The sequence below is a fragment of the Dasypus novemcinctus genome, chromosome 12, assembly GCF_030445035.2.
Source record: "Dasypus novemcinctus isolate mDasNov1 chromosome 12, mDasNov1.1.hap2, whole genome shotgun sequence".
In the NCBI taxonomy this organism is placed as follows: domain Eukaryota; kingdom Metazoa; phylum Chordata; class Mammalia; order Cingulata; family Dasypodidae; genus Dasypus; species Dasypus novemcinctus.
The window spans coordinates 10,244,925-10,272,721 of NC_080684.1; the positions used below are offsets into that span (position 1 = coordinate 10,244,925).

At 41.8% G+C, this 27,797-nt stretch overlaps 1 protein-coding gene across 2 annotated transcripts in view; it reads right to left on the reverse strand.

Moving 5' to 3' along the window:
• GXYLT1 (glucoside xylosyltransferase 1) overlaps positions 1 to 26,873 on the reverse strand; it is a 70,208-nt gene extending 43,335 nt beyond the window's left edge. The window contains exons 1-2 of one of the 2 annotated variants that reach the window (XM_012526921.3): positions 26,623 to 26,873; positions 1,487 to 1,579 (exon numbers count right to left, since the gene is read on the reverse strand). In XM_012526921.3, coding sequence (XP_012382375.2) covers positions 1,487 to 1,579; positions 26,623 to 26,843 — 314 coding nt within the window. In that variant the 5' untranslated portion in view covers positions 26,844 to 26,873. The remainder of the gene's footprint in view (positions 1 to 1,486; positions 1,580 to 26,622) is intronic. The other variant, XM_023590171.2, reaches the window with a different exon arrangement.
• Positions 26,874 to 27,797: the final 924 nt, after the last annotated feature.

Consider the following 27,797-nt stretch of genomic DNA (forward strand, 5'->3'; position numbering starts at 1 on the left):
TTAAAATATGGATGCAATATTATAAGTAGAGAGAGAATCTCAGAGGAATGTAACTGATAAAATCTCAACCTTAGAGAGTAATAAGCACAAGGGTTTAAAAACATGATGGATCCACACTTAATCCTTTCCAGAGAATACTTGGGGAGCATTAGGAAAATAATGCGCCGCGAAAGTCAAAACAGAAGGAGTAAGTAGGGGCACCAGGATTCCAACTGGGTCGTCATTCCTGGCGTACTCATAGAATAGAGGAAGAGGGATGATGACATTCCTGGGGTACTCTCAGAGTAGAGGAAGAGGGATGATGACATTCCTGGGGTACTCTCAGAGTAGAGGAAGAGGGATGATGACATTCCTGGGGTACTCTCAGAGTAGAGGAAGAGGGATGATGACATTCCTGGGGTACTCTCGAGTAGAGGAAGAGGGATGATGACATTCCTGGGGTACTCTCAGAGTAGAGGAAGAGGGATGATGACATTCCTGGGGTACTCTCAGAGTAGAGGAAGAGGGATGATGACATTCCTGGGGTACTCTCAGAGTAGAGGAAGAGGGATGATGACATTCCTGGGGTACTCTCGAGTAGAGGAAGAGGGATGATGACATTCCTGGGGTACTCTCAGAGTAGAGGAAGAGGGATGATGACATTCCTGGGGTACTCTCAGAGTAGAGGAAGAGGGATGATGACATTCCTGGGGTACTCTCAGAGTAGAGGAAGAGGGATGATGACATTCCTGGGGTACTCTCGAGTAGAGGAAGAGGGATGATGACATTCCTGGGGTACTCTCAGAGTAGAGGAAGAGGGATGATGACATTCCTGGGGTACTCTCGAGTAGAGGAAGAGGGATGATGACATTCCTGGGGTACTCTCAGAGTAGAGGAAGAGGGATGATGACATTCCTGGGGTACTCTCGAGTAGAGGAAGAGGGACGATGCCGACAACGATGACAGTGACTACTACTAATACAACTACTACTCATGCTGTTGCTACAAAAGCGCGTGGGTTATGTAAATCAGAGCATACAGAAGTTTTCAAGCTTAACCAGCTTTCAGAGTCAGTAAATTTATGTCACAAGGCTGGAGACAGCAAAGTGGTACTTGCCAATACTCAACATTTCATAAGAATGAAAAATATGGCACTCCAATTCTTCAAAATTATGAACTAGTTGAAGGGTAAGAGGAACAGAGATGCCAGGAGAAGCCAGTCTTCATGACCTGTTACCTAAAATTAGATTATAAATTCTCCCAAGAACAATGGCTTAAGAACATTAGAGAATATTCAAACATTTTAGAGTATATGCTAATGATTAGTGGTAACAAAGAATTGAAACTACAAAATGGGAAAAGCAGAAAACTCAACCCAAAAATGAATTATTTACTTGTATGATAATACGAATTACAGGAAAATGAACACTTTGCAATAGTCAAGGTTTTATTATCAATTATCTAATCTTACCTACACTGATCTACCAATTAAATATTAAGTGCCTACCTAAAAGCCGCTTCCCAAAAGCAGTTCATTCCACAAACATCAGAGGGCAGCATCCAATAGGGATTCCAGTAACACTGAGAGAAATCTTTAAACCTGACAGAGGTAAGACAGAAATAAGAGTCCTATGTGAGTATTTGGTTTAAAACTAACAAGGAATTTACTCAGTAACATAATAATTTACTTTCTATTTTAGTGCAACAAATTTGCTATGGCAGCATGAAGGTTTTTTTTGAAAATGGATTTCTCCCCTTTCAGGGCACTACTACTTTAAATGGAACTTTAAGGTAGAATATACTACAAACTAGAGAACAGTTCTCTGGCAAGGAACTCTCCTGATACAGGTGGCAACCTCCTCAGAGGACACTGACAAAAGGGAACTACTTCTAAGATTTTTCGTCATTAACTGACCCGTTCTTCATGGACCAAGCATATTCCCTTAGAATAAAATCCATTTTATCCAAACAAAATTTTATTCTGATGCAAAAAAATAATAATGCTCCAAAGTCCAAGTGGTAAGGGAAGAGAGGATCTTCAAAAGTTTTTAAATTAATTGTATGGGATTTTCCACTGTAAAATTCAAAATACCATGCGGCTATTCATGGCTCAGTTTCATTATTTACATTACTTTAGTTTCACTGTAACACAAAGCTAAAATAGATGATTTTTTTTCTTACTATACAAATGTGGTCTTTCTTCTTAGAACTTAGGTTGCAGCTAAACAAAAGTACCATGCTATAAAATACATTTTTTCACTGTTATTCCTTTTCAAAACGACTAATTTAAATTTTACTACAGTGGCATCCTATGTGCTAAAAAGTAAGCATGTATGAGTCGGATGAGTCATTAACCAAAGCCCCCTCATACCCCATTACCCATGTATCTTTGTCTTCTTTCATTACGGGTTTGATTTGTAAGCTGCTGCTTTACAGGGGAAGGTCTATGAAATTTTGATTTGTAAAGATCTCTGGTAATGCCACCTCACCAATTTCAGTGTTCTAAGGCAGTGGTTTTCAGGCCTGTCTGCACAATAAAATCACCTGGAGAGCCCACACCCAGACCTATTAAATCAGAATCTCTGGGACAGGGTCAGGCGCTGGTTTTTAAAATGCTGCAAGTGATTTTGCATACTACTTACTACATAAAGAACTACAAAGATGGAATTTTAAAATCAGTAGAAGTTACCTTGAGATTTGGATTTCTTTTAAAAGAACACTGTTCTCTAAACATAGCATAAAGAAGTTACATATCCTAATTTAAAAGGCTTAAAAATCAGAGAAAGAAAATGTGTGCATTCCTGTACAACTTACAACTTGATTAGGAAATTTATACCTGTTCTCTCCTAGACATGGTTATATAGTTTAAAGTCTTGCATTAAATACCATGGAGTCAGATTGAGTAGCAGTGATAACAACGAACATGTGTATAGTTCCTTTCAGATTTAAATGTTTTCACATGCTTTTGAGTCTCAAAAAAAACTGTTTAGAAACTATCTCTATCATCACAGATTTATTTCAACATCTCCTCAATTTATTTAGTCAATACCAATACAAATACCTAGAATATACATTTGTTCCAAAAATAAAATAATCTGGTTATTCTACCTCCCATCAAACTTTACAAGAGTAGAAAATGAAAATGAAAACTCAAAACCTCAAAGTAAACTCCTCCCTTTCTAATTTGATTTTCCTGTCAACTTACTACATGAAATTACTTATCTAATCAATATTATCTGCTGCCTTAACTTACAGCAAGCTACAAAATAAATCAGTTGTGTGTTGTTTTCCAAACCTACCTGATATTGGTGTACCTGTTAAAAATAGAGGATTGGACTCCACACCCTGTTAATCAGACTTTCCGTGGGAGCGGCCTGAGAAGTTGAGTTTTAAACCAGAGCTCCAGATAAGTCTTGCGATCAGATCCGATCAGATCCGAATGAGAAGCAGCAAATATCAAGGGCTATCAAAGGTCAACTTGGAATTTTTTTATCAAGGTACTGATACAACTTCTCCTATGGTAATGCAATTCATTTACTACAACCTAAATTTAAAATTTTTTTGCTTTTACAAATACTTCCATCAATACATACTCATCACGGACAATCTAGAAAATAAAGAAAAGCATAAGAAATAAACCACCCATCACTGTTAACAATTTGATAAATTTCCTGACTGTATTTTTAAGTACCTGGCTACAAATATTTGTCTAGGGAAGTTCATGTGTACATTGCCAATACGTGGAAGTTGCTGAAACTGCTTTACTAGTACCAAGTAAATGGCCATGTGAGTAGGAGAGTGTACCTCAAAACCATTCGTCACGAAATACCCACCAGGGAACTTCTTAACTCAAGAGACCTTTTGCAAAATGGATTAGAGTACACTTACTGATATTCTACTATGGAACTATTATGACTCTAGCAATGGAAGAAACTGTAGCATTAATGTGGAGAAAGTGGCCATGGTAGTTGCTGAGGGCAGGGAGAGGGAAGAAGAGATGTGATGTGGGGGCATTTTCGGGACTTGGAGAGGCTGGACATTATATATCCTGCCATAAGCCACTGAATGGACTGGGGGAGAGTGTGAACTACTATCCATGTGGAGCAGCAGTGCTCCAAAATGTCTTCACCAAATGCAATGGATGTGCCACGATGATCAACGAGTTGTTGATGTGGGAGGAGTGGGGGGGGGTGAAGGGGTATATGGGAACTTCTTATAGTTTTTGAATGTAACATTCTCTGTGATCTATGTAGCTTCAAAAAATACAATAAAAAAAATTGGTGGGGGTGGGGAGTGGGGAGTGGGGTATATGGGAACCTCATGTTTTTTAATGTATTGTTTTGTGATTAACTTTAAAAAAAGATAATTTTTTTTAAAAAGACCTTTTTCAGTGGTGGGAGGAGAGCAAGTTTTCATTTCAGATTCCTGAAATGATGTAACAAAAAAACTCTTCCCATGCCATTCTTTTTTCTTTTTTTTCGCTGATTTTCTTTTTTTTAAGATTTCTTTTTTCCCCTCCCCTGCCCTGATGTTTTTGCAGTCTGTGTCCACTCGCTGTGCAATCTTCTGTATCTACTTCTTTTTTTTCTTCTCATCTTTCTCCTCTAGGATTCAGAGGGATTCGATCCTGGGGACCTCTGATGTGCAGAGAGGTTTCCTGTCAATTGCCCCATGCCATTCTTGAGATTCTAGTTTAAAGACCTATTTCCTACAGTTGCTTATTTTATTTTGATAATATCTTAAGCTTAACTATTCATTTTTTCAGAATAATAAAAATTAAAGAGAACTCTTACTATGTTTTCTCTACAATGGCACACTCTGTCCTCAGACAGTATGTAACAAATACTCAGGCTATGGGCACTGACAGATAAAACAATTCACTACCTGATTAATCCTTCTTTGGAACAAACAGAACAAATTTACATAGAACTAGATAAAAATTTGATATAAGACTTTCAGGTAAAATTACAACATGATCCCTTCTGAAACTCAGCTAAAATTACCAAAATAAAAGGACCCTCTTAGACATGAGATTATAAAGACCTAAAGACAAACAGAACTGAAGGCAACAGCAACACATTTTTGGAAACTGAAAAGCAGATGGATGTGTGATAAATGAGCAGATCAAAGATGGCTGAATCCTACATTGGGGGAGCCAAAATGCAAAGAGATTTAACTTGCAGTTCTCTGCTCACCACTGCGCCCCTACCACCAAAAGGTGGACGGAGGCAGTCAGGCAGTGGAATCATCCACAGAGAAAAAAAGAACTGCAGAACACAAGACTTGTTTAGAAGTCTGCTGAAGAAAGTTAAAATCCCAGATTCCCTCCACCATTTCCCATTTTCTAACAGAAATCCAGAGCAGGGGTTCTTAGCCTTTGTTCCATGGACCCCCTTGACAGTCAGGTGAAAACCACAGGCCCCTTCTCAGAACGCAGCAGCAGGTAGTTCTATGACACTCAACTAGCCTGGGTTATCTAACAACTAGCGCAATTCTGAAGTATGGATGAACAGAAGCTATTTTTTTGAGACAGGCAATAACTGTAATGTGATAAGAAATGAATACCACTGTAATTTATTACATACACTCATAAGTGAAGGAAATACTCAATTTCACTTGGAGGTCAGAGAAATAAAGATGATAGATTTTTTTTCCGTTCAAGCTCACGGCCCCCCCCCCCCCTCTGCCGGAGCTAAGAAACCCTGGTCTAGAGGTTTATTCTCTGATTAAAAAAAAAATACAAGGCCTCTGGCCTCAAGGTGCCATTCCAAAAAGAGGTTTATCTTGTGGCCCTTTTCACAGCGGAGGCCGAGACCCCAGCGCTTCCCAGGAGTCTCCTGGAAGCCTGGGCGCTAGTCCCCACTCTCCCCGAAGCCGACTCACAGGCCCTGCCCGCAGCCTCGGAGCCGCCAAGGAGACCCTGCTGAGCTGCCGCACGGAACCAGCCCACCAGCTGTCCCTAGAGCAAAGCCCACAAGGGACACACACGGGGTTTCCAAGGAGCACCCTAAGGCCCCCCATGGCACAAGACAGGTAAGGAAAGCCTTTAAGAGAAAAGTGAAGACAAAGCCAAAGAACTGAAAAAAGCAACTTAAAGGAAACAACATTTTTAAGGAGGAAAAAGCATCACGCAATAAATTATCACCCAGAAAACTGTACCGGTGTATGCTGGCAGAAATCCAGAAGGCTCTGGCCACAGGAACTCAAGGAAACAGGCTGCCAGCAGAGCTGGCGCGCTTCCCCGGGATCCCTCGGCCACAGAGCAATGCAGAGTCCACTGGCGGTTCCTGCCGCCCTGTGCCGGGTCTGCCTCCCCCGGGTCTGCCTCCCCCCGGGTCTGCCTCCCCCGGGGCCCTCATTTGAGCAGTGGCGTTGTCCCAATGGCTCCAGACACCCGGGGCAGAAAACCTCAGCTGTATCACCCGTACATGACCAGGTCACAGCTGCAGGCAGCCATATGCAAGGCACTGCTCGGAGGTAAGGACATTACACCATGAACCCCTTCCAGCCTTGAGCTCAACCCACAAAACCGGAGACTTCCAAAGGTTTCTCAACAGTGCTCCCAGAAACTATCAGCTTCGAAAAATTCAAGTCACAACCCACAGACTCTAGGCCCCAAATAATAAGAACTAGGCCACTCAGAGTTTCAAGTCAAGATGCAAGAAACTCCAGCTCCTTGGTTCTCCAGGACCTTGTCAGGAGAACTCTGCAACCCAAGGAATCTGGGTTCTGCTGAAATGAATGCTCTACCCAAGAGAACTGGGAATCTCACCAAAAGCTGGGCATCACATGCCAGTTCCTGAGGACTTGGGGGAATACAGAAGGGCAAACTGCAGAGGGGGAGATTTCCAACAGGGCTACAGAGTCCAACCGCTCTGCAGATATTCCCGAGAGGCCTCTCCTGCCAAAGAATGTTTTAAAATCCTGGGGCAAAAAGAAGTATTATTAATATTCTGAGACAGAAACACTGCAACCATGAAACAAGAACAGTCAGTTAATACAGAAAAGGCAGGGGGGCACAGGTACATCTGGAGAATTCAAAGGAGGAGAAATGAAAAGCTCAGTAATAGGATCTGAAGTAAAGCAAAAAGAAAAAGATGGAAAAACAGGAGAGAGAAGATAAGAACACCAGAAGGCAAATCCAGCGTTCAGAATAAGAATTCCAGAGAGAACAAAGGGGAAGAAATCATCAAAGAAGTAATGAAAAAAAAAAATCCACCAAACTGAAGGACTTAAGTTTCCAGACTGAAAAGACCCATCAAATGCCCCGCACAGTGGATACAAACAACCCTTAATGAACATCGTGATGTAATTTCAGAACCTGGAGACAAAGATTTTGACAAGTTGAAAGAGAAAAGCAGGTCACAAGGTTCTTCAATCTGATTAGTTCGGAATTTAACAGCAACACTGGAAGTTAGAAGCTAAAATTATGGATGATTCAAAATGCTGATGGAACAAATTTCCAAACTGTAATTCTATTTTCTGCCAAATAATCAACCAAGTGTGAGGACTGAATGAAATGTTTTTAAACATACACTATCACAAATAATTTTTACCTTCCATGCCCTTCTCTTAGGAAAATACTAAAGCAAACAAGGAAAAATCCAAGAAAGTAGAAGGTATGGGGTACAGGAAACAGGGTTCCAATTCAAAAAAGAAATGAGGGGAAATCTGGGTTATGAAAGATACACATCAGTCATAAAGCAATCAGTCAATAAAGGGGCCATTTAGAAGACTCCAGGTGATTTCTTAAAGACGATAAAATTGACACTTGTACATAATGTAGAAAATCTGGGGCTTAATTACTAATAAGTTCCCCCCAAAAAGAAAAAAATTTAAAAAAAAACAAAAGCAAGCCAACTACTAACTCTGAAGAAAAAAGTTGTGTCAAAAAAGAAAATTAAAGAAATTCATGTGGCTCAGTTCTGAATGGTATTAACAGCTATGATAAAATAATAAACACTGATCTAACCAAAGTTACAAGAAACGAAATTGGGAGGCAATATTTTTTCAAAGTGCTTTTTTAAAGATATCAAGATGGGAAGACCACAAACTTGAGAATTAAGCCTAACAAGACCAATATATGAGATAACTTAATAATGGCGTTTAAATATTGGGAAGCACTGAGCCACACCAAAAGCCCTAGGCTTTTGCTCGTTTCAAGCCAGGTGTCGTCATTTTGCTACTTCTATACTGTTGCCCAGTCTGGTGGATCAAGGATGGCCACATTCTCTGACACTTCTTCCACCATAAAGTAGAATCAAGGTCCCCTCACCCTGAATCCTGAGTGGACTCTGACTGCTCTGACCAAAAGAATACGGCAGGTATCACACTGCCAGTTTCCAAGCCCTGGCCTGAGGAGTATGACAGCGTCCACTTCCTCTTTCTTGGAACACTCTTACAACCCAGCCTCCAAGCTCTAGGTCCAAGGCACGTGGAGAGGCCAAAGGTAAGCCTGCAACAGTCCTCGGTAAACTCCCAGTCAAAAGCCAGCACCACCTGCCAGCCTTCTGGGAGGGCCACACACCGCACCATTCCAATCTACCAAATGCTGGTCCTTTCTCCAATTACGGAAAACTAGCATCTGGTTCACAGTCCTCCTCTCAATACCAAATCCCACTTTCCTCTATTAACTCAATAAATTGTCTGTTGAATGACCACTCACCTGGGCCAAATACTGGAAACCCAATAGTGAGTGAAATGGACTTGGATCACAGTACCTGGTAGGGAATGTCACCCTGGACATTGCAGTGTGACAGACTTACCCAACACGCAGGTTCCACCATAGTTCCTGAACTCCAGTGACTTTCACCTCTCTTCAGTTAAATACCATACCCAAGGAAGCAAATACAGCTCAAGCAATTGAGCTCCCATCTACCATATGCGAGGTTTCAGGTTAGGTTCCCAGGGCCAGCTGGCCCCCATGGAGAGCTGACACAAGATAACCCAACAAAAAAGAGACACAGAGGAAAGACAGTGAGAGACACAACAAACCAGGGAGCTCAGGTGGCGCAAGCGATTGAGTGCCTCTCTCCCACATCAGAAGGTCCCAGGATTGTTTCCTGGTGCCTCATGAAGAGAAGACGAGAAGACAAGCACACACAGAAGAATGCACAGCAAATGGACACAGCAGACAGCAAGTGCAAGTGGCAAGGGGGAGGGCAATAAAGAAATAAAATCTTAAAAAAAAAAAAAATACCCGTACCTGGTCATCACCTGAAACTGCAATCCTATGCTCTAATACCTGATTCTAAGACTAGCCCCTAATTTACTAATTCTCTGTATCCTACTGTATCTCTTTAGAACTCACGGAGACCTCCAATCACTTGATTTTATGTGCTTCCTGACCATAAATTCCCTCCTGCATTCCTTGTCCTCCCTGTTCAGACGAGACCATATGGCTCAGCCATTCACTTTCCTATAGCCACAGCTACCCTGTTCTTTCACCATATCTTTCCAATTAGAAATCCCAAGTGGAAACCCAACCATTCAGTCACCTCTCTGATGAAAGACGGAGAACAGCTAATGACATGACTGCGCTGAATAACCTAACTACAAATTCACTGTCTATGCCTCAGCTAGCCCCTCTTGCCTACCACCAACCACAGGCATCCACCTGCCATCACAGAGCATCTTCTCAGGAGTCCTCAAAACCTCATTCCATCAAGTAGCTCTGCATTCTCCTTAGTCATCAATCTCTAATTGTAAAGCAGACTTACTGCTGCTGTCCACAATTACTCAATCCCCACCCTTACCTATAAAAGGATTATACAACCTTGTCCATTACTATGGGACCTGCCTGCCTCTTGTGAGAAACGTATACATCCCTGCTGCACTCAGTAGCTTTGAAACATGAACAGACATGACAGCTGCCACATCAGCGTAGAAACCGCCAATGGGATTGGGAGGTTTGATCGGCTTCTTACTCATCCCTGCCACGAGACTGGGCATATCCCATACTGATCCTTCAGCCTGGGTCCCAGGGAAGACACACAGCAAAGTCACACTCGTGGACGTGTACTGCGTGCGAGAAATCAAGGTGTGTTCTTATAAATTGCTGAGATGTTCTGGGCTGTTACGAAACCAAGCTGAACAGTACAAGCCATAACCCCCCTACAGAGCACTCTCTGATACCTCTGTGCCCTGGCACGTGCTGTTCCCTCTACCTGAGTAATCGGGAGAGCTTAACCAAAAAACTACAGACACTCCTCCAAAATCGAGACGTCGACTTAGTGGGCCGGTTACCCCACATCTTCAGTGAGAACACCCCTCAGCTATGCTGGCAGGGAGGACTAGTGCACTCCTTTACAGGATTCGAGCACTGAAATCACCCACGAGACACAGCCCCTGGCTCTGCCCACTTCCCAGGGCCCTTCTTCCCACCTCACCCCGTCTGGGTAACTGCTTCCCTGAGGAACCCTAAGATGCACTTCCTACACTGCAATTTCCTGTTCACTGATGTCCCCCAAAACACTGTGAAAGCAGGATTGACACTTTCACCTCTACATCCTCAAGAACTGGCCATGAAAAATACTCAGCATACGTACTTGAAGACACTAGATTGCCTCATTAGTAAATCTCATTGTTAAGAAGTGATAATGCTACAACTGCAAGCAAGGTAGATCCACCCACCTGCCCCATGGGGTCTAAGCCCCCTCTCAACTGGTAGGAGAGTGGGCAACACCATCCCAAAAACCTTAAGATTAAGGAATGATCAAACATAAGCAGGGAATGCAACTCTGGACTAAAACAGACTTGTTACTATTCTGGCAATGGAAGAAACTGTAACACTGATATAAAGACAGTGGTCACCAGAGGTTCTGAGCGGAGGGAGAGGAAAGAATAGGTGTAACATGGGGCAGTTCTGGGACGCTGGAACTGTTCTGCATGGCATTTCACTGATGGAGACAGGCCATTATACATTTTATCAAAACCTATAAAATTGTGCGGTGCAAAGTGTAAACCATAAAGTAGACTATAGACCAAGGTAGGTAGTAATGCTTTAATGTGTTTATTAATTTTAACAAATGTACCACAGTAATGAAAGATGCTGTTAATGGGGGAAAGTGTGTATGTGGGGGGCAGTGGGGTATATGGGAATTCCCTATATTTTTTCTTTTTAAGATTTTTATATATTTCTCTTCCCCTCCCCCCCCCCCACTGTCTGCTCTGTGTCCATTCGCTATGTGTTGTTCTGCGTCTGCTTGCATTACCTGGCGGCACTGGGAAACTGTGTCTCTTTTTTGGTGTGACCCTATATTTTCTACCTAACATTTATGTAATCAAAAGCTTCTTTTAAAAATAAAGGAAAGAAGTGCTAAACATTATGAAAGCTAACAAAATACAATCTATTGTAGTTAAATATTGTTATTTAAAAATTAACTAGAGGGAGCTAATGTGGCTCAGGGGTTGAGTGCCTATATATATATATAAAATATATATAGGAATGATCATTTGATTCATTACAGATAGTAAGCTTTTTAATCATGTAACTGTGACTGCCATGAATTAAAAAAATAACAATACTCAAATACAAGCATTTGGTAACATTGATGACACGAGTGAATCATGTCCCCATAAAGACATGTTCAAGTCCTAAACCCTGTGTCCTGCAGATTCAAATCCATCTGTGAAGAGGATCTTAAAAGATACTGTTAAGATAAGGTCAAACTGAATCAGGATGGACCTTAATCCAATATTACTGGAGACCTTACAAGCAGCAGGAGTGAGGGGGAGACAGGAGACTGATCTCCATGAGTCAAAGGCAAAGTCATGCACTGCAGGCATGCTACCACCGGAGCATGCAGAGGCATGGCCGCCAGACACCTTCATTTTGGATGTTTAGCCCCTGAACTGTGAGACAATAAATTCCTGTTGCTAAGCCAGTCTGTGGTATTTGTTATAGAAACCTGGCAACTAAAACAGTTTACTGTCAGGAAACAATGATCTCAATATAGTGTGTTTAAAAAACAGACTACAAAATAGTAAAATACCTTCTTTTGTTTAAACATAACATCTATATTATGCCCTGGAAAATAATTCTGTAAGAATATACTCCAAATTAGTGTGATCCTGACATTTTCTTCTATTTGCTTAGTTCTGTGTTGCACTTTTTCCATGGATATGTCCTAAGGACATGACATAAAAAGAGTGCTCCCAAATTTATTTCATTGTAGTATAAGACAGAGAAAACATATAAAAGACAGAAAGCCATTTCAAGGAATCTAACATCTCCCAACAATGCAATTAGTATCAGATGCACAAACAGTAGTACAACTAAAGAAACCACTCGGGCTACCAAAAAAATTGTCAACTACTCTGTAAAACATTGATAGAAAAGAAATAAAATGTTTTGGTTTAGAAACACATTACTTCTGAAGACAGGAGGCAATCAAACTGAAATCTTAACAGACTGGCACTATTTGAAATTTAAACATGTTAACAAAATGTCCCTACTTATTTATAAGTACATATTAAATAAAACACAGTGGTTTTCCCCAACTGCTTAGAAAATAGTTAAATATACTATTGTAATGGTTAGGCTAATGTGTCGAGTCTGCCAGGTAATCGTGCCCAGTTGTTTAGTCAAGCAAGCACTGGGTTAACTGTTTACAAGGGCATTTATGGACTTTAGTCACCATTGACTTTACTGCAGTGGTAAATCATAGATAGCTGATTATTATTACATCAATCAGGGAGATTGCCATCATCAATGAATGACACTTTATCCGATCAGTTGAATACCTTAAAAGGGAAGTGATTCCAACATTGAGAGAGAATTTCCCAGCTCGTCTTTGGACGGCCAGCATCTCCCAGAACTCGTCAAGAATCTTCACTGGACTTTCATGGGAGCCCCTGGTTGCAGTCTGCCTGCGGAACCTGGACTTGTGCATCCCCAAGGTCACGTGAGAGACTCACAAAATTGTACACTATTGACAGATATCCCTTGCTGATTCTGTTTCCCTAGAGAACCCTGACTAATATAGCTATCATGACATAATTTTTATATGTATCTCACAATGCACTGTTATAAAAACAAATGCAAATAAGTTATGTACAACACTGTGAAAAGACCAATTTAATAGTTCCAGACATTCTTTAAGTATTTTTTTGCAGATATTATATGTCAGGTACCATTTCTTAAATAACAGCTTTACTGAGACATAATTTACATACTATGAAATTCAGCATTTTACTGTATAGTTTTTAGTATATTCAGAGTTGTACAACCATCTAAATGTTTTAGAACATTTTTATTATCCAAAAAGAAAATCTGGACCCACTAGTAGTCACTGCACATTCTACTCCTCAACCTCCCATGCCTAGACAACCATGAATCTACTTTCTGTATCTACAGATTTACTCTTTCTGGACATTTCAAATAAATGAAATCATATGTCACCTTTTGTGCCTCATTTTTTTAACTTAACATAATGTTTTCAAGGTTTGCGCACACTGTAGCATGTATCAATATACTTCATTCCTTTTTACGGCCAACCAAATATTACCACATTCTATGGCTACACCACATTTTGTTTACCCATTCATTAGCTGGACCTCTGCATTGTTTTCTACTTTTTGGCTATTATGAATAATGCTCCTGTGAACATTTGTATACAAGTTTTTGAGTGGACCTATGTTTACAATTACCTTACATACCTAGGAGTAGAATTAAGGAAGTCATATGGTAACTTAATGTTTAACAAATATAAGGAAGTGTCAAGATGTTTTCCAAAGTACATTTCCAAAGGCACCATGTTACAACCCAATCCCCCCAACAATGCATGAACATTCTACTTTCTCTACATCCTCACAACACTTGTTACTGATCATTTTTTTATTACTGCCATCCTAGTGGATGTGAAGTAGTATCTCACTGTGATTTTCGCTTGCTTAACTCCAATGACTGATGATGTTGAGCATTGTATTTTTTTTAATTTTATTAACAGATACACAACCTAACATTTCCCCTTTTCACATTCTAATTACATAATTCAGTGCTATTATATTCACAATGTTGTGCTACCATCACCACCATCCATTACCAAAATGTTTCCATCACTCCAACTGAAACTCAACATTTAAGCCTTAACTCCCTATACCTGTCTCTCATCCCATTCCCTGGTAATCTATACTCTAGATTCTGACTCTAAGAATTTGCTTATTCTAGTTAGTTCATATCAGTGAGATCATACACTATTTGTCCTTTGTGTCTGGCTTATTTCACTCAACATGATCTCTAATGGGTCATCCATGCTGTTGTCATATATCACTTCATTCCTTTTCACAGCTGAATAACATCCCATTGTGTGAATACACCACATTTTGTTTATCCACTAATCACTTGATGGACACTTGGGTTGCTTTCACCCTTTTGACAATTAAGAATAATGCCACTATAACCATCAGTGTGCAAACAGCTGTTCAAGTTTCTGCTTTCAATTTTGTTGAGTATATACCTAGTAATGGGGTTGCTGGGTCATATAGCCTAAGAGGAACTGCCAAATTGTCTTCCACATGGCTGTACCACTTTATATTCCTACAAACAATGAATGAGTATTCATATTTCTCCAACACTTGTAATTTTCCATGTTGTTTTTTTTAAGATTTATTTTTATTTTATTTTCCCCCCTTCCCTGCTGTTTTTGCTGTGTTGTCTTCTCTTCTCATTTTCTCTCCTCTAAGATTCACCGGGATCTGATCCTGGGGACCTCTGATGTGGAGAGAGGTTCCCTATCAGTTGCGCCACCTCAGTTCCTGGTTTCTGCTGTGTTTTACCTTGACTCTCCCCTTGGCTCTCTTCTGATGCCTCATCATCCTGCTGCATGACTCACTTGCATGGGTACTGGCTCACTGCACAGGCATGCTTTCTCTTCCTTTTCACCAGGAGGCCCTGGGGATCAAACCCAGGTCCTCCCACATGGTAGGTGGAAGCTCTACCAGTTGAGCCACATCTGATTCCCCATGTTGTTTTTTAATAGTAGTCATTCTAGTGGATGCAAAATGGTATCTCACTGTGGTTTTGATTTGCATTCCTCTAATGGTTAATGATGTTGAGCATCTTTTCACGTGCTTTTTGGGCATTTTTATATCACCTTTTCAAAAATGTCTAGTCAAGTCTTTTGTACATTTTTTTAATTGGTTTGTTCACTTTTTTGTTGTTGAGTTGCAGGATAGAGCATCTTTTCATGTGCTTATTAAGGCCATTCTTATTTCTTGTCTAGAGAAATATCTATTCAAGTACTTTAAACATTTTTAAATGTTGAACTGTAGAGGTTGTTCATATTTTTGGATATAAGTCCCTTATCTGATATATGATTTGCAAATATTTTTCCCACTCCATGGGTTGGCTCTTTTCACTTTCTAGATAGTATCCATTAAAACACAAAAGTTCCTCATTTTGATGAAGCCCAGTTTATCTATTTTCTTTATTCACTTGTGCTTTGGTGTTAAACACAAGAAGCCACTGCCTAATCCAAGGTCACAAAGATTTACTCCTTTGTTTTCTTCTAAGACAGAGTTTTAGTTATTAAAGTCTCTGATACATTGTGAGATAATATTTATATATGGTATGGGACAGGGTCCAACTTCATTCTTTTGCATATAGATATCTAGTTGTCCAAGCACCATTTGTTGAAAACAAAATTGAACTGTCTCTGCACTTCACACTGAAACTCATTATGTGCTAGTAACTATTATTACAAACAATAAAGTAGGAAAAGCAACTAATCTGGAGACAGACAGCACTTGTACTTTAGATTTTTAAAAAAAGAATTAAATTAAAATTTAAAATTCAAGGCAGTTCTCCACATTCTGGTTATTAGTTGGTTATATTCAAATAAAACTACTGTTATATAACACTAGATATTCACCATTCAAAGAGTTTAAAATTATTTAACTCTACTAATTAATTTTAATGGGAGCAAAAGCAGCGAAGCCCACAAATTCTTTCATCATGGGCCAAAACAAAATGAAACTCTACTGTGGATCACTCTAAATTCCATATGGCTTAACTGCTTCTCAGTCCAGGACATTTGTCTAAAAACAAACTGATCAAGGGGCAGAACCAGGGGTCTTTGTAGTAATGGAAAACTGATTGTGGGGTTGGGTACAGGAATTTACATATTGTGATAAATCTGCATGCAACTACACACACACACACACACACACACAAAGTGCATGCAAAACTGGTGAAATCTGAATAAAGCCTGTGGGTTTTACAATGTCAATTTCCAGAGTTGTGATACTATATACTACACTGATAAATTTATACATTATAGAATTAGTGATAATGTACTACAGCAATGTAACATGTTACCTCTGGGGGAAACCCAGAGAAGGATACATGGGACATGTCTGTAACTTTCAGTGAATCGATATTTATTTCGAAACAAAGTTTTTTTAAAAAGCAAACTGATCAAAAATAAGCATTCTCAAGAATTTCAGTACTTGAAAATGTTGCAAATATTGAGGCATTTCATGCTCTGGATTAAACAGAACAATAATGCTCATCAAAGTAAGAGTTTTCTTGAAGTTTGCTTAAATTTAGGTAAAGGGAGAAGGCTTTCTACACTTTTAAATTAAACGGGAAAAGGTGTTTTTCATTTCAAAATGTCCAAGGCAGTCATGAGACCTTCGTGAACACCAGGCACGGCACACAGCCAGGGATGTGCAGAGGCACACCCGGTGCAAGAGTGTGGAAGGGAGCCCGCAGCAGGTGCTGCAGCCAGCACCGTAACGGGATACCTGCACCGGGCCCGCGAGGCAAGAGAGGCGCTCACCGTAACGGGGTACCTGCACCGGGCCCGCGAGGCAAGAGAGGCGCTCACCGTAACGGGATACCTGCACCGGGCCCGCGAGGCAAGAGAGGCGCTCACCGTAACGGGATACCTGCACCGGGCCCGCGAGGCAAGAGAGGCGCTCACCGTAACGGGGTACCTGCACCGGGCCCGCGAGGCAAGAGAGGCGCTCACGGACCTTCCTGGTGACCATTCCCGTGGTATCTGCAGACCAGTGCCTGGGTCACTCGTCTGTAACTAAACTGTCTCCAGAGAATTGAGATTAATTTCTAGCTCTCAATTACTACACCTCCTACACCTCTTACTTAAACCTCAAATTTCATCAATACTCAGGAAGTGGGAAAAGGACTGCTTATATACACTAACGATTTAGGGGGGAAAAATTTAGTATCACATTGTACACACACACACACACACAAACTGGATTAAAGACTTAAAGGTAAAAAAAAAAACCACACCAATCTGAATATATAAAGATGTAAAACATCATATGATATACAAACCCTGAACAAAATTGAAGTCAACCTGTGGGGCAAAGTATTTGCAGCAGGATAGATGAACAGATAATTAAAACTTCACTGTTTTAAAATAGGATTTCTAAATCAAAAGTACACATAATTATTTTCATTAGCCAAATCACTGTTTCCCCTCCTGACATGAAGAAAGAAAAATTAAGATAATTATTAGCACAACTGGGACTGTGTCACGTCCCCCACAAAAGGCCTGCTGAGCCCCCACCCCGGTCCTGTGGGTGTGAGCCATTAAAAAGAGGACCTCTGAAGATGTTGTTAGTTGAGGTGTGCCCAAGCTGCATGAGGGTAGGCCTTCACCCCACACGGCTGAGCTCCTTATAAGCAGAGGAAATTGGACACAAAAGGAGAAGCCACTGGGAACAGCCAGAAGCCGGAAATCAATGGAACCAGAGAAGAAAGGAGAAGACATGGACATGTGCATTGCCCCCTGACAGAAAAGGGCCCAACCCTGAACCAATAAATTCCTCCTTAGGTTAAGCATTTTGCAACTGTGTGAAGTAAATACTGCTATTATCTACTTATGAACTAAATAACGGTGCAGGTATTGGTTTTATTTAAGATGTCTCTGCGTTAACAAAACAGAGACTAAAGTGTCTTAAGCAAGTAATCGACTTTCTTCACTATTCATTTCCCCAATACCTCTCTCCTTCAAAAATAACTGCAGGGAAGAGACTTCACTAAAAACAGTAGTGGAGGGAAGCAGCTTTGGCCCAATGGATAGGGCATCCGCCTACCACATGGGAGGTCCACGGTTCAAACCCCGGGCCTCCTTGACCCGTGTGCAGCTGGCCCATGCGCAGTGCTGACGCGTGCAAGGAGTGCCCTGCCACGCAGGGGTGTCCCCCGCATAGGGGAGCCCCACGTGCAAGGAGTGTGCCCCGTAAGGAGAGCCGCCCAGCGCGAAAGAAAGTGCAGCCTGCCCAGGAATGGCGCCCCACACACGGAGAGCTGACACAGCAAGATGACACAACAAAAAGAGACACAGATTCCAGGTGCCACTGACACAAGTGGACACAGAAGAACACACAGTGAATGGACACAGAGAGCAGACAACTGCGGGGGGAGGTGGCGGGGAAGGGGAGAGAAATAAATAAAAAATAAATCTTAAAACAAAAAAACAAAAAAACAGTAGTGGAAAAATACTGGTCAAATCTTTCTCAGCTAAATCGATGGTTCTCAATTTTCAGCTTTATAACAATAACCCACAGCGGTTATCTAAAATATAGAATCCTAGATACCACCACCAGGCATTCTGGCTTAACAGGCCTGGACTGGGGCCAAGGATAGGAACTTCTCCTGGAGGTCAAAAAATTGAAAGCAATCACTTAAAATGTAAACCACCAAAACCATCACATAAAATTCTGCAGCAACGTTGTGCCAGGCATCACACTGAGTAATCTATACATTCATTCCAGTTCTCACAAACAATCCAAGATGACAGATATTCCCATCTCTATTTAACAGATGAGGAAACATGTTCAAGGTTAATTTAACACAGCCAGTAAGTGGCAAAATCTGAAGTCTGTGCCTCCAAAGTCCTTACTCTTTCCACTCTTTAAAATTATCATGCAGGTGTTCACAGGACACAGGAGAAATGGGAACCCAGCCCCCGTGCCCCATCTAAAAAGGTGAGTGACTTATATCCCTGCGGGACAATGGCACAAAGGGCACGCTGGGTCTAGAAATGGTATCAGGGTTTCCTTTCTTCCCCACTACCAATACTGCTGCACAGACACAACAGGATGACATTTTGAAAACCAGTGTCAAGATACAGAGGTGAAATGTGAGAAGTGTATCACCCTGCGTCGCTAAGGTGCAAAATGTTATAGTGGTTATAACTGCTCTGCAGAAATAATAATCCGTGGTATTCATGCCTGGTTATGACAATGGCTTTATATGAATACCCTAATAGTGCCTGTCCATACTGACTGTGGAAGAGCCACTGCCCACCCAGCAACCCTTACAAGTCAATAAGTATTCATTTCACGTTAAGTCGGTTTTATTGGATTTTAATCAGTGGCTACTAAGAATTCTGACTATTACAAATAAAGTAAGGTAAATATTATCTACATTTTTGAGGTGAGGCTACTGAAGCATACAGAGGGGACGTGACATGGCGAAGGTCTCATAGCAAAGAGAGTCAGAATGAAAACACGAGCCTATGTGTCTCCAAGACCCATGTATTTTCTGATACTAAAATAAACATTCTAATTGATAACAGACGTCAATGAAAACGTGTTCCTATTAAAGTACTCACTTTAAAGACTTAGAATTTTTAGAATACTTTGTTGTCATAGAATTCTGTGCAATGACTAGTGGAACCTACTGGGTATAACCCTAGATCCCACATTTTAGATTAAAGAGAAAAATAAATTTTGCTCTTTCAGGCAAGACTGCCTCAAAAACAGTTTAAGAGTGCAATAATACCAAATCCTACTAACAGAGGAAGAGCTTGCCTCATAGCTCCATTCTTCACTATGCAAACTCTCTCCAGATGAGACGCTCATCACAGCAGCTGGAAAGAAAGAACACCGACAGGATGGCTGTGGGAAGACAGAGTGGGGGCTCTGGGAATCAGGCCCTCCACCAGAACAACTATTAAAAAGGCAGGAGCCCTCTAAATCAACTGCTGAGAAACTCCAGAGTCCAACAGAAAACTGGAGAGCACCCAGAGAAGAGTGGAAGGAAGAGGCTGGTAAATTACAGTAAATATCACTACACTGATCTCTCCAGGTTACTATCACCCTGGCAGGTGGCAGTGGGATCTGGTCCCTGGCATAGCTTCCTGGTGCCAAAAAGGGACATAAAAGTCCCCTTCTCCAGCATCTGGATTGGGCATAGGCCAACCGCTGATCAGGGCTTCTGATGAGCAACTCTGAATTGCTGGGGCCTGACTCTGAGGGTGGTCACTGTTCCAAATGTCCCCAGACAAAGGCAGTAGAGAAAACCTGCAGATGGGTTTTCAGAGCTGAGAAGGACAGCTGAAGAGATGCGCTGGCTAGGCAGGTCAAGAAAGCACAGCTTTGGGGTGCCAGGGAAGAAGCTCGTGTCCTGTCCCTTCCCTTATCCCCAGGTCTGGAGCCGGCTGGCCCTCCTTTGTGGGGCCCTGGCCTTGTTCCAGATGGGAAAGACTGACTTGGGAAACTCCTCTTTGGTGTGCCCTGCCCTCCAAGAACTTGCCCTCTAGGCAAAAGTAGCTTCAGACAATCAAAGCCTGGTAAGCAACAACAGGTGGATGGTGTAAGGGGAAGGCCTTACCTTCTTCAAATTCAGCATTAGAAAACCCAGGAAAGAGAGGAAGTTCTATCTCCTGTGAAGCAGAGGGGGAATTCAAACAACAGTAAACAGGAAAATTCCTAAGGCCACTAGCACACGCCAGCCCAGGAGAAGACACAGACCCAGAACGGACTGGGAGGTCCTTGCACTGTGCATTCACCTCGGCAGTGCCTTCCCGACAGAAAGGCTGATGCTTAAGAAAATGTGTCATATCACTAGCTGGTTACAAAACCAAGAAACACATTTCAGGAAATGAATCCCAGAGTTAACATTTTAAAATATTAAATAAAATGTACAGTGTGCAAAAGATTACAAGACAAAGAAACAGGAAATAATGGCCCAAACAAAGGAAGAGCATAAAAACCAAGAAAATATCAAGGAAGAAGACCTAACTGTTGACATACTAAAGGCTTGAAAAAAAAAAAAAAAAAAAAGATCTTCAATATGCACAAGAAGATGAAGGAAACTACAGAGAAAGAACTAAAGGATATCAGGAAAACAATAAATCAACAATACAAGAATATCAACAAAGAAATTTTTAAAAAGAACCAACAAGGGAGTTGAAGACCATAGTAACTGAAACAAGAAATCCTCAGGAGGGTTTCGACAGCAAACTGGAGCTGGAAGAAGAAAGAATCAGTGAATCAAAGACTATACAACTGAAACCAGTCATGCTGAGAACCAAAAGGAAAAAAAGAATTAGAGAAGCAAAAATAGCCTAAAAGACATCTAGGACACCATCTAGCATACCAATCAATATATGCATTAAAGAAGTGAGAAAAGGGCAAAAGGAATACTTAAAGAAATAATGACAGAAAACGTTCCAAACTTAGCAAAAGACATGAATATGCACATCTAAGAAGCCAGAAAACACCAAACAGGATAAACTTGAAGAGAAATATACTCCACCAGATTACTGATCAAACGGTCAAATGCAAAGGAAAAGGAGAGTGACTGGAAAGCTACATGATAGTGTTAATATTTCATCAGAAACAATGGAAATAAAGCGGCTTGGGGGAAGCAGATGTGGCTCGAGCAGACAGGCACCTCCCCCCAAAATAGGAGGTCCTGGGTTTGGTTCCTGGTGCCTCCTAAAGAAGGCAAGCAGACGCTGCAATGAGCAGGTGCCGCAATGAGCAGGTGCCGCAACCAGCAGACCCTGCAATGAGCAGGTGCTGTAGCCAGCAGCCAAGACAGCCAGCGGGGAGAGGATGTGGCTCAGGCAATTAATTGGGCACTCACGTACCACGTGGGAGGTCCCAGGTTCAGTTCCCAGTGCCGCTAGAGAAGACGAGCAGAAGCGAGCAGACAGTGAGCAGACAGCGAGCAGACAGATGAGGGAGGGAGCCATCTCAGGGAGGAGAATTAAAATAATAACAGTAAATAAATCTCAAAAAAGAAGGCTTGGGTTGAAATACTTAAAAGGCTGAAAGAAAACAACTACCAACCAAGAATTTATCTGGTGAGACTGCCAAAAAGGAGGGCGAGATTAAGAGATTCCCAGGCGAGATTAAGAGATTCCCAGGCGAACAAAAACCAAAGGAATACATCACCGCTAGCCCTGCCAGCATAAGGAAACAAAGACTTCCTATAAAGGTAACTATTTGAGTAATTATGAATGCCAGTATTACTGAACTGCATTGCTTGGTTTTAGCGCCACTTCTTCCTACAGGTAATAAAATGCAAATGCATAAAAAGTAACAATAAATGTTTTTGGACATACAGTGCACAAAAATATAATTTGTATCAAGTACAAAAAAAGGTAGGGGGATGGAGGGGCTTAGGAACAGTGAGTGTGTACGCTACTGAAGTCAAGCTGGTATCAAATCAAATATGATTGTTATATATTTAAGATGCTAAATTTTAACCCCATGGTAACCACAAGGAAAATATGAAAAACTTATCCAGATAGAAATGAGAAGAGACTCGATATGGTACATGACAAAAAATTAAGTACAAAAGTAGGCATAAGAAGAACTGAAGGCATAAGAAGAATTGAAGAACAGTAATAATATAAGACTTGTAAAGATTAAGTAACAAAATGGCAGAAGAAGATCCTTTATTATCACTGGTGACTTTAAATACAAATAAAACTCTCAAGTCAAAAGGCAGAGATCAGGAGAATGCATAAAGAAGCATGACCCAACTATATGCTGTTTATTAGAGGTTCACCTTAAATTCAAAGGCATAAATAGGCTGAAAGTGAAAGGATGGGAAAGAAATACAAACAAGTAGTGACCAAAAGAAAGCTGGGGTAGTTATACTAACATCAGCTAAAATAGACTTTTTAAGTCAAAAACTGTTTCAAAGGACAAAAAAGTCATTATTTACTGATAAAGGCATCAATTCAATAAGACGACCTAATAATTATAAATATATATGCACCTAACAGCAGAGTCCCAAAGCATAAAGCAAATACTGGCAGATTTGAAGGGGGAAATTGACAGTTCTATACTAATAGTAGACTTTAATACAGTACTTCCACTAAGGGATAGAGCATCTACATAGACCAATAAGAACACATAAAACTTAACTATCCTGCAAACCAACTAGACCTAACAGACATATATATAAAGCACTTCATCCAATAACAGAACATACATTCTTTTCAAGTGCACATGAATCATTTTCCAAGATAGACCATATCTTATGTCACAAAACAAGTTTCAATAAATTCTTAAGTATTAAAAGCATACAAATATTTCCATGAAAATATGTGGAAACCACACAACTGATATGGGTTTAATATCCAGAATATTATATAGAAATCTTTCAACAGAAGGGCAGACAACCCAATCTGTAAAATGGGCAAAAGACCTGAATAGACATTTCTCTAAAGAAGACAGAGAAATACAAATGGCCAAAAAGCACATGAAAAGATGCTCAACCTCATGTGTCATTAAGGACTAATAAATCAAATACCACAATTTAATAAAAATCAAAAACCACAATGTAACACCATATCACAGTCACTAGAATGGCTACTATTAAAAAACTAAACAGAAAAGAACAAGAGTTAGAGCACAAGTGGGAAAACAGGAACACTCATTCACTGTTGGTGGCAATATAAAATGGTACACTCCGGAGCCTGGAACATAGTGGCCACTCAATAAATATTTACTCACTCAGTAAAAAGAAAAGAAAAACATGGTACAGCAGGTGTGCAAGACAGTCTGGAAGTTACTCTGAAAGTTAAGTATAGAATTACCACATGATCCAGCAATTCCACTTGTAGGTATATAACCAAAAGAACTGAAAACAAGGACCCGAATGGATTGGCACACACTGACGTTCACAGTGGCATTACTCACAATTGCCAAAAGATGGAAGCAACCCATGTGTCCAGCAACCACAGAATGGATAAGTAAAACGTGTACATACGCACAATGGAATTATTTCTTGGCTGTAAAAAGCAATGAAGTTATGATAAATACAACAACCCTGAAGACATCATGTTGAGTGAAATAAGTCAGACACAAAAGAACAAATATTGTATGATCTCACTGACATGAAATAATCAGAATAAGTCAAAACATAGAGTTAGAATCTAGAATACAGGTTACCAGAGGACAAGGAGGGGTAGGGTATAGGGAGTTAAGGCTTAAACTGTACAGAGTAACTATTTGGTACATTAGAAATGTTTTGATGATGGATGGTGATGATGGCAGCACAACACTGTGAACTTCATTAACAGCTCTTAATTACATATCTGAATGTGGTTAAATGGGGAAATGGTATATAGTATATATAATAAAATAATTTTTAAAAATTCATGTAACTGCATAACAAAGAGAACCTTAAGTTAAACTATGGACTATATATAGTTAATTGTACAATTATAAGATTGTTCTTTCATCAATTATAACAATTGTATAATCAGTGCAAGGTGTTAATAATAGGGCGGTATATGGGAGGCCTTTTATGCATGACTGTTCTGTAAACACGTAATTTCTCTAATTAAAAAATCAAAGTTTGCAAAGCAGACTTAGAGAGTCATTAAGGCAGGGACATTCAAAGTTCAGACAATTTTCAACCGGTAAGGGGGGGAGGGAGAAGAGGGGGGAAGAGGGGAAGGGAGGAGAAGAAAAGTGTTTGTAAAGAAATCAAAGGACACATAATTTCTAATCCTGATCCAATAACTGTCATCTTTGGGACTTTGACAAAAGATGTATACATAGGAAGAAAGATAAAGGACATCTAGTATATATATAATGGTAGACCAAAAAAAATGTTGTTTAACTCTGTAAGAAATCTAGAAATGATAATATCTAAAAACTCAAACGGGGTTGGCTATAGTTCTGCACATATTAATAGAGTTTTGATGTCTTCAGAATTCACCAGGCCTTAATCAAACTGTATACTAAAAACAAGACAACCCAGCTTTTCCATGCTTTTCCTCTGACCAAACTTCCCTTACGCATGCAAATGTGGAGAAATGTAGTTCACTACATCTTCCCAAACACACCTTGGTTTTGACTGAGATGATGCCACATTAAAATGAAGAGCTATGCTGCTGAGGAGACACCATTTTAATTGGGTGGACACTGACACATCAAACTTAAGATTTCAGTAACAGCTTCATAAAATATTAAAACTGAGGAGCTTATTTTCTAAATTTCAAATAAAATAATGTTAACATTAGCTGGCCAACTTCACAAGAAATTTATAAAAATCTGTCACAGAATGAAGTGTGTGTGTGTGTATGAGACAAAGCACTAGAAATGAATATTACGCTATCAAAAGTGAAATGCCAAACTATAGTTTTATTCAATATTTTGATTAAAATATTGCTTCCTTATAATTCAACCCGAAACAAAAAATAATTTCGCTAATCTTAAATGCTTCACGAGTAGGTAACAGACCATAAAGAGTTTAGCTTCCACCTGTCATTTTCACGAGCTCACTCACTGACTCTCCCATGTTGGATAATTGAGGGTTAGTTACTAAACCTGCCTTTGAACTAGTTCTGCTATTATAAACACAGCACCCTGATGTCTTAAGAATTCGCCTGAACGTAATCAAATCAGAATAAACTTGACAATCCAGCTTTTACATTCTGTTCCTCTGCCCAAACTTCCCCTTTTCATCAGGAAGTGACCAACACTCAGAATGGTCGTAAACAACTAACCTGCACTCCGTCCTACCAACCCAGTCCTCTTGGATTTCTAGATCCACGTAGCATTTACCTGGGGTGGGGGGGTAGGAAGGACCCGGGGTCGTTCCTGGAGAAGTGCCCACAAACAAGGTCGCCTACGTCTTTTCTGCAGGACACTGCCTTGCTCAGATTTTGCTGAGCTTTCATAATGCGCTGCCAAAACTTTTTTCCATTTAAATTTCATGTTGATTCCAATTCTGGCAGTGATTTGTATAAATCAAGGTAAGTCATTAGGTTGAGTATTGAATAATGTAAAAGATACCTCTGTTTCATCTCGCAATAGCCTTGAGCATGTTAAATATAGCGCTTTTTCTGAAATTGCTGTAAGTTTCAAACAAAACGATTGTTTTCAAAAGAAAAAAGGAACAGCCATACAAATGCCATATCCGGATTTAAGTGACCGGATATGTTAATAATGAAAATTTTAAACACTAAGACAGGGAAATTAGAAGACCCTTTCAGGAGAAGAAGAAAAGAAAAAGTGAATGGGGGCACTGGCCTCATGTTTAAATATCTCAACTTCAACTCCATGGAGACGAGAGGGAATTCCCACCAGCCAGGGAGAAAGGCTGGCTTTTGTGGGACACGTCTTATTCCAACGAATCCTTAAAAAATAAGTAACAGGGGTAGACCGACTGCTAGACGCTCAAAATGAATTTCTAGCTGCTCTGGAGAGCGCACAAGGACAGGTCAGAAGACGAGCCCCAGGAACGCGGGGTGCGCCCGGGAGTCGAGGGCGAGGAGGGAAAGGAGCGCGGGCAGAGAAGCGAGGCCGCGCGCCCGCGCCCCCGCAGCGGGGCGAGCGCCCGAGCCCCGGCCCCGAGCCCCCGCAGCGGGGCGAGCGCCCGAGCCCGGGGCCCAGGGCCCGGGGCCCGCGTACCTGTGCGAGCGGCCGAGACGCGCCGCGGGGCCCGCGCTGCCCGGCCCGCCCGCGGCGCCGCGCACGCCGCGCGCCAGCGAGGAAGCCGCCGCGGCCTGGGGCTTCACGCCGCGGCCGCCCGCGCCCTCCTCCGGGGACACGGCGAGCTGGCTGAAGGCGTAGAGCAGGGAGCACAAGCCGCAGCCCAGGCACAGGAGCACGAGGCGCAGGTACCGCCGCATCGCCCCGGCCCCGCCGCCGCGCCCGCCGGGCGACCAGGAGCGGACGGAGCGGCAGCGCGCAGCCGCGAGCGGGGCACGCAACGCCTCGACCGCGCTCCGACGCGCGCGCCGCCCCTTCCTCCCCGCCGGCCCCGCCCACCGCCCCGGCGAGCGCCGAGTCCCAGCCGCGCGCCCTGGAGCGTGCGCGCCCCCTCCCCAGGCCCCGCCCCCGGTGGGCGGGGAGCTGCTGGTACGCAGGCGCACTGAGCGGAGGGGAGGCGCGCCCCGGGCGCGGGCCTGCGGGAATTGAGGCTCCGGGTTCCAGGGGCCGCGCGCGCGTGCGCCAGAGCGCCCACCCCGGGGCCGGGAGTTCCCTGGCGCGGGGGCTTTGAACTGGAGAGCAGGAAGCAGCGAAATGCACTGGAGGCAGCTCACCTGAATTCAAGTGATGGGTCTGCCGCTTGGTAGTTTTAAGATATGAGCAACCTAAATTCTCTTCGACTCTAAAACGGTGATAACAGGCTGATCGGTTTGTAAACATTAAAGCATGAAAAACGCCAGGCACTTAGGGAGCTCTCGAATCCTTTTCCGATCCAAGCCCTTAGCAAAGATTTCCCCAGCTTCTAAATTTCTTTAACAGTTATTGTCTGTACCAGCCATTGAACATCACCGTGTGCCAAGTGTAGTGGATTGTGGGTGGGATGGTGCGTACTTGTACATAAGCGGTACAATGATACACATCTTCTAGGACCCTGCAAGCACAGGGGCACACACACACACGAAGAGCAATCGATACGTGCGGTGTGCAAAGAATCCACAGCAAAGGTGGCTCCGAGTCTTGGGTGGGTGAAGGAGGTAATTCTTTCTGGCTGAGGGATCAGTGAAACAGGCTGTAGCGTTCACCGGCACTGTGGGAATTTTGTTACCAGCAGCTAAAAGAGCACAGGAGAGGATATAAGAATGATAATGACTAGA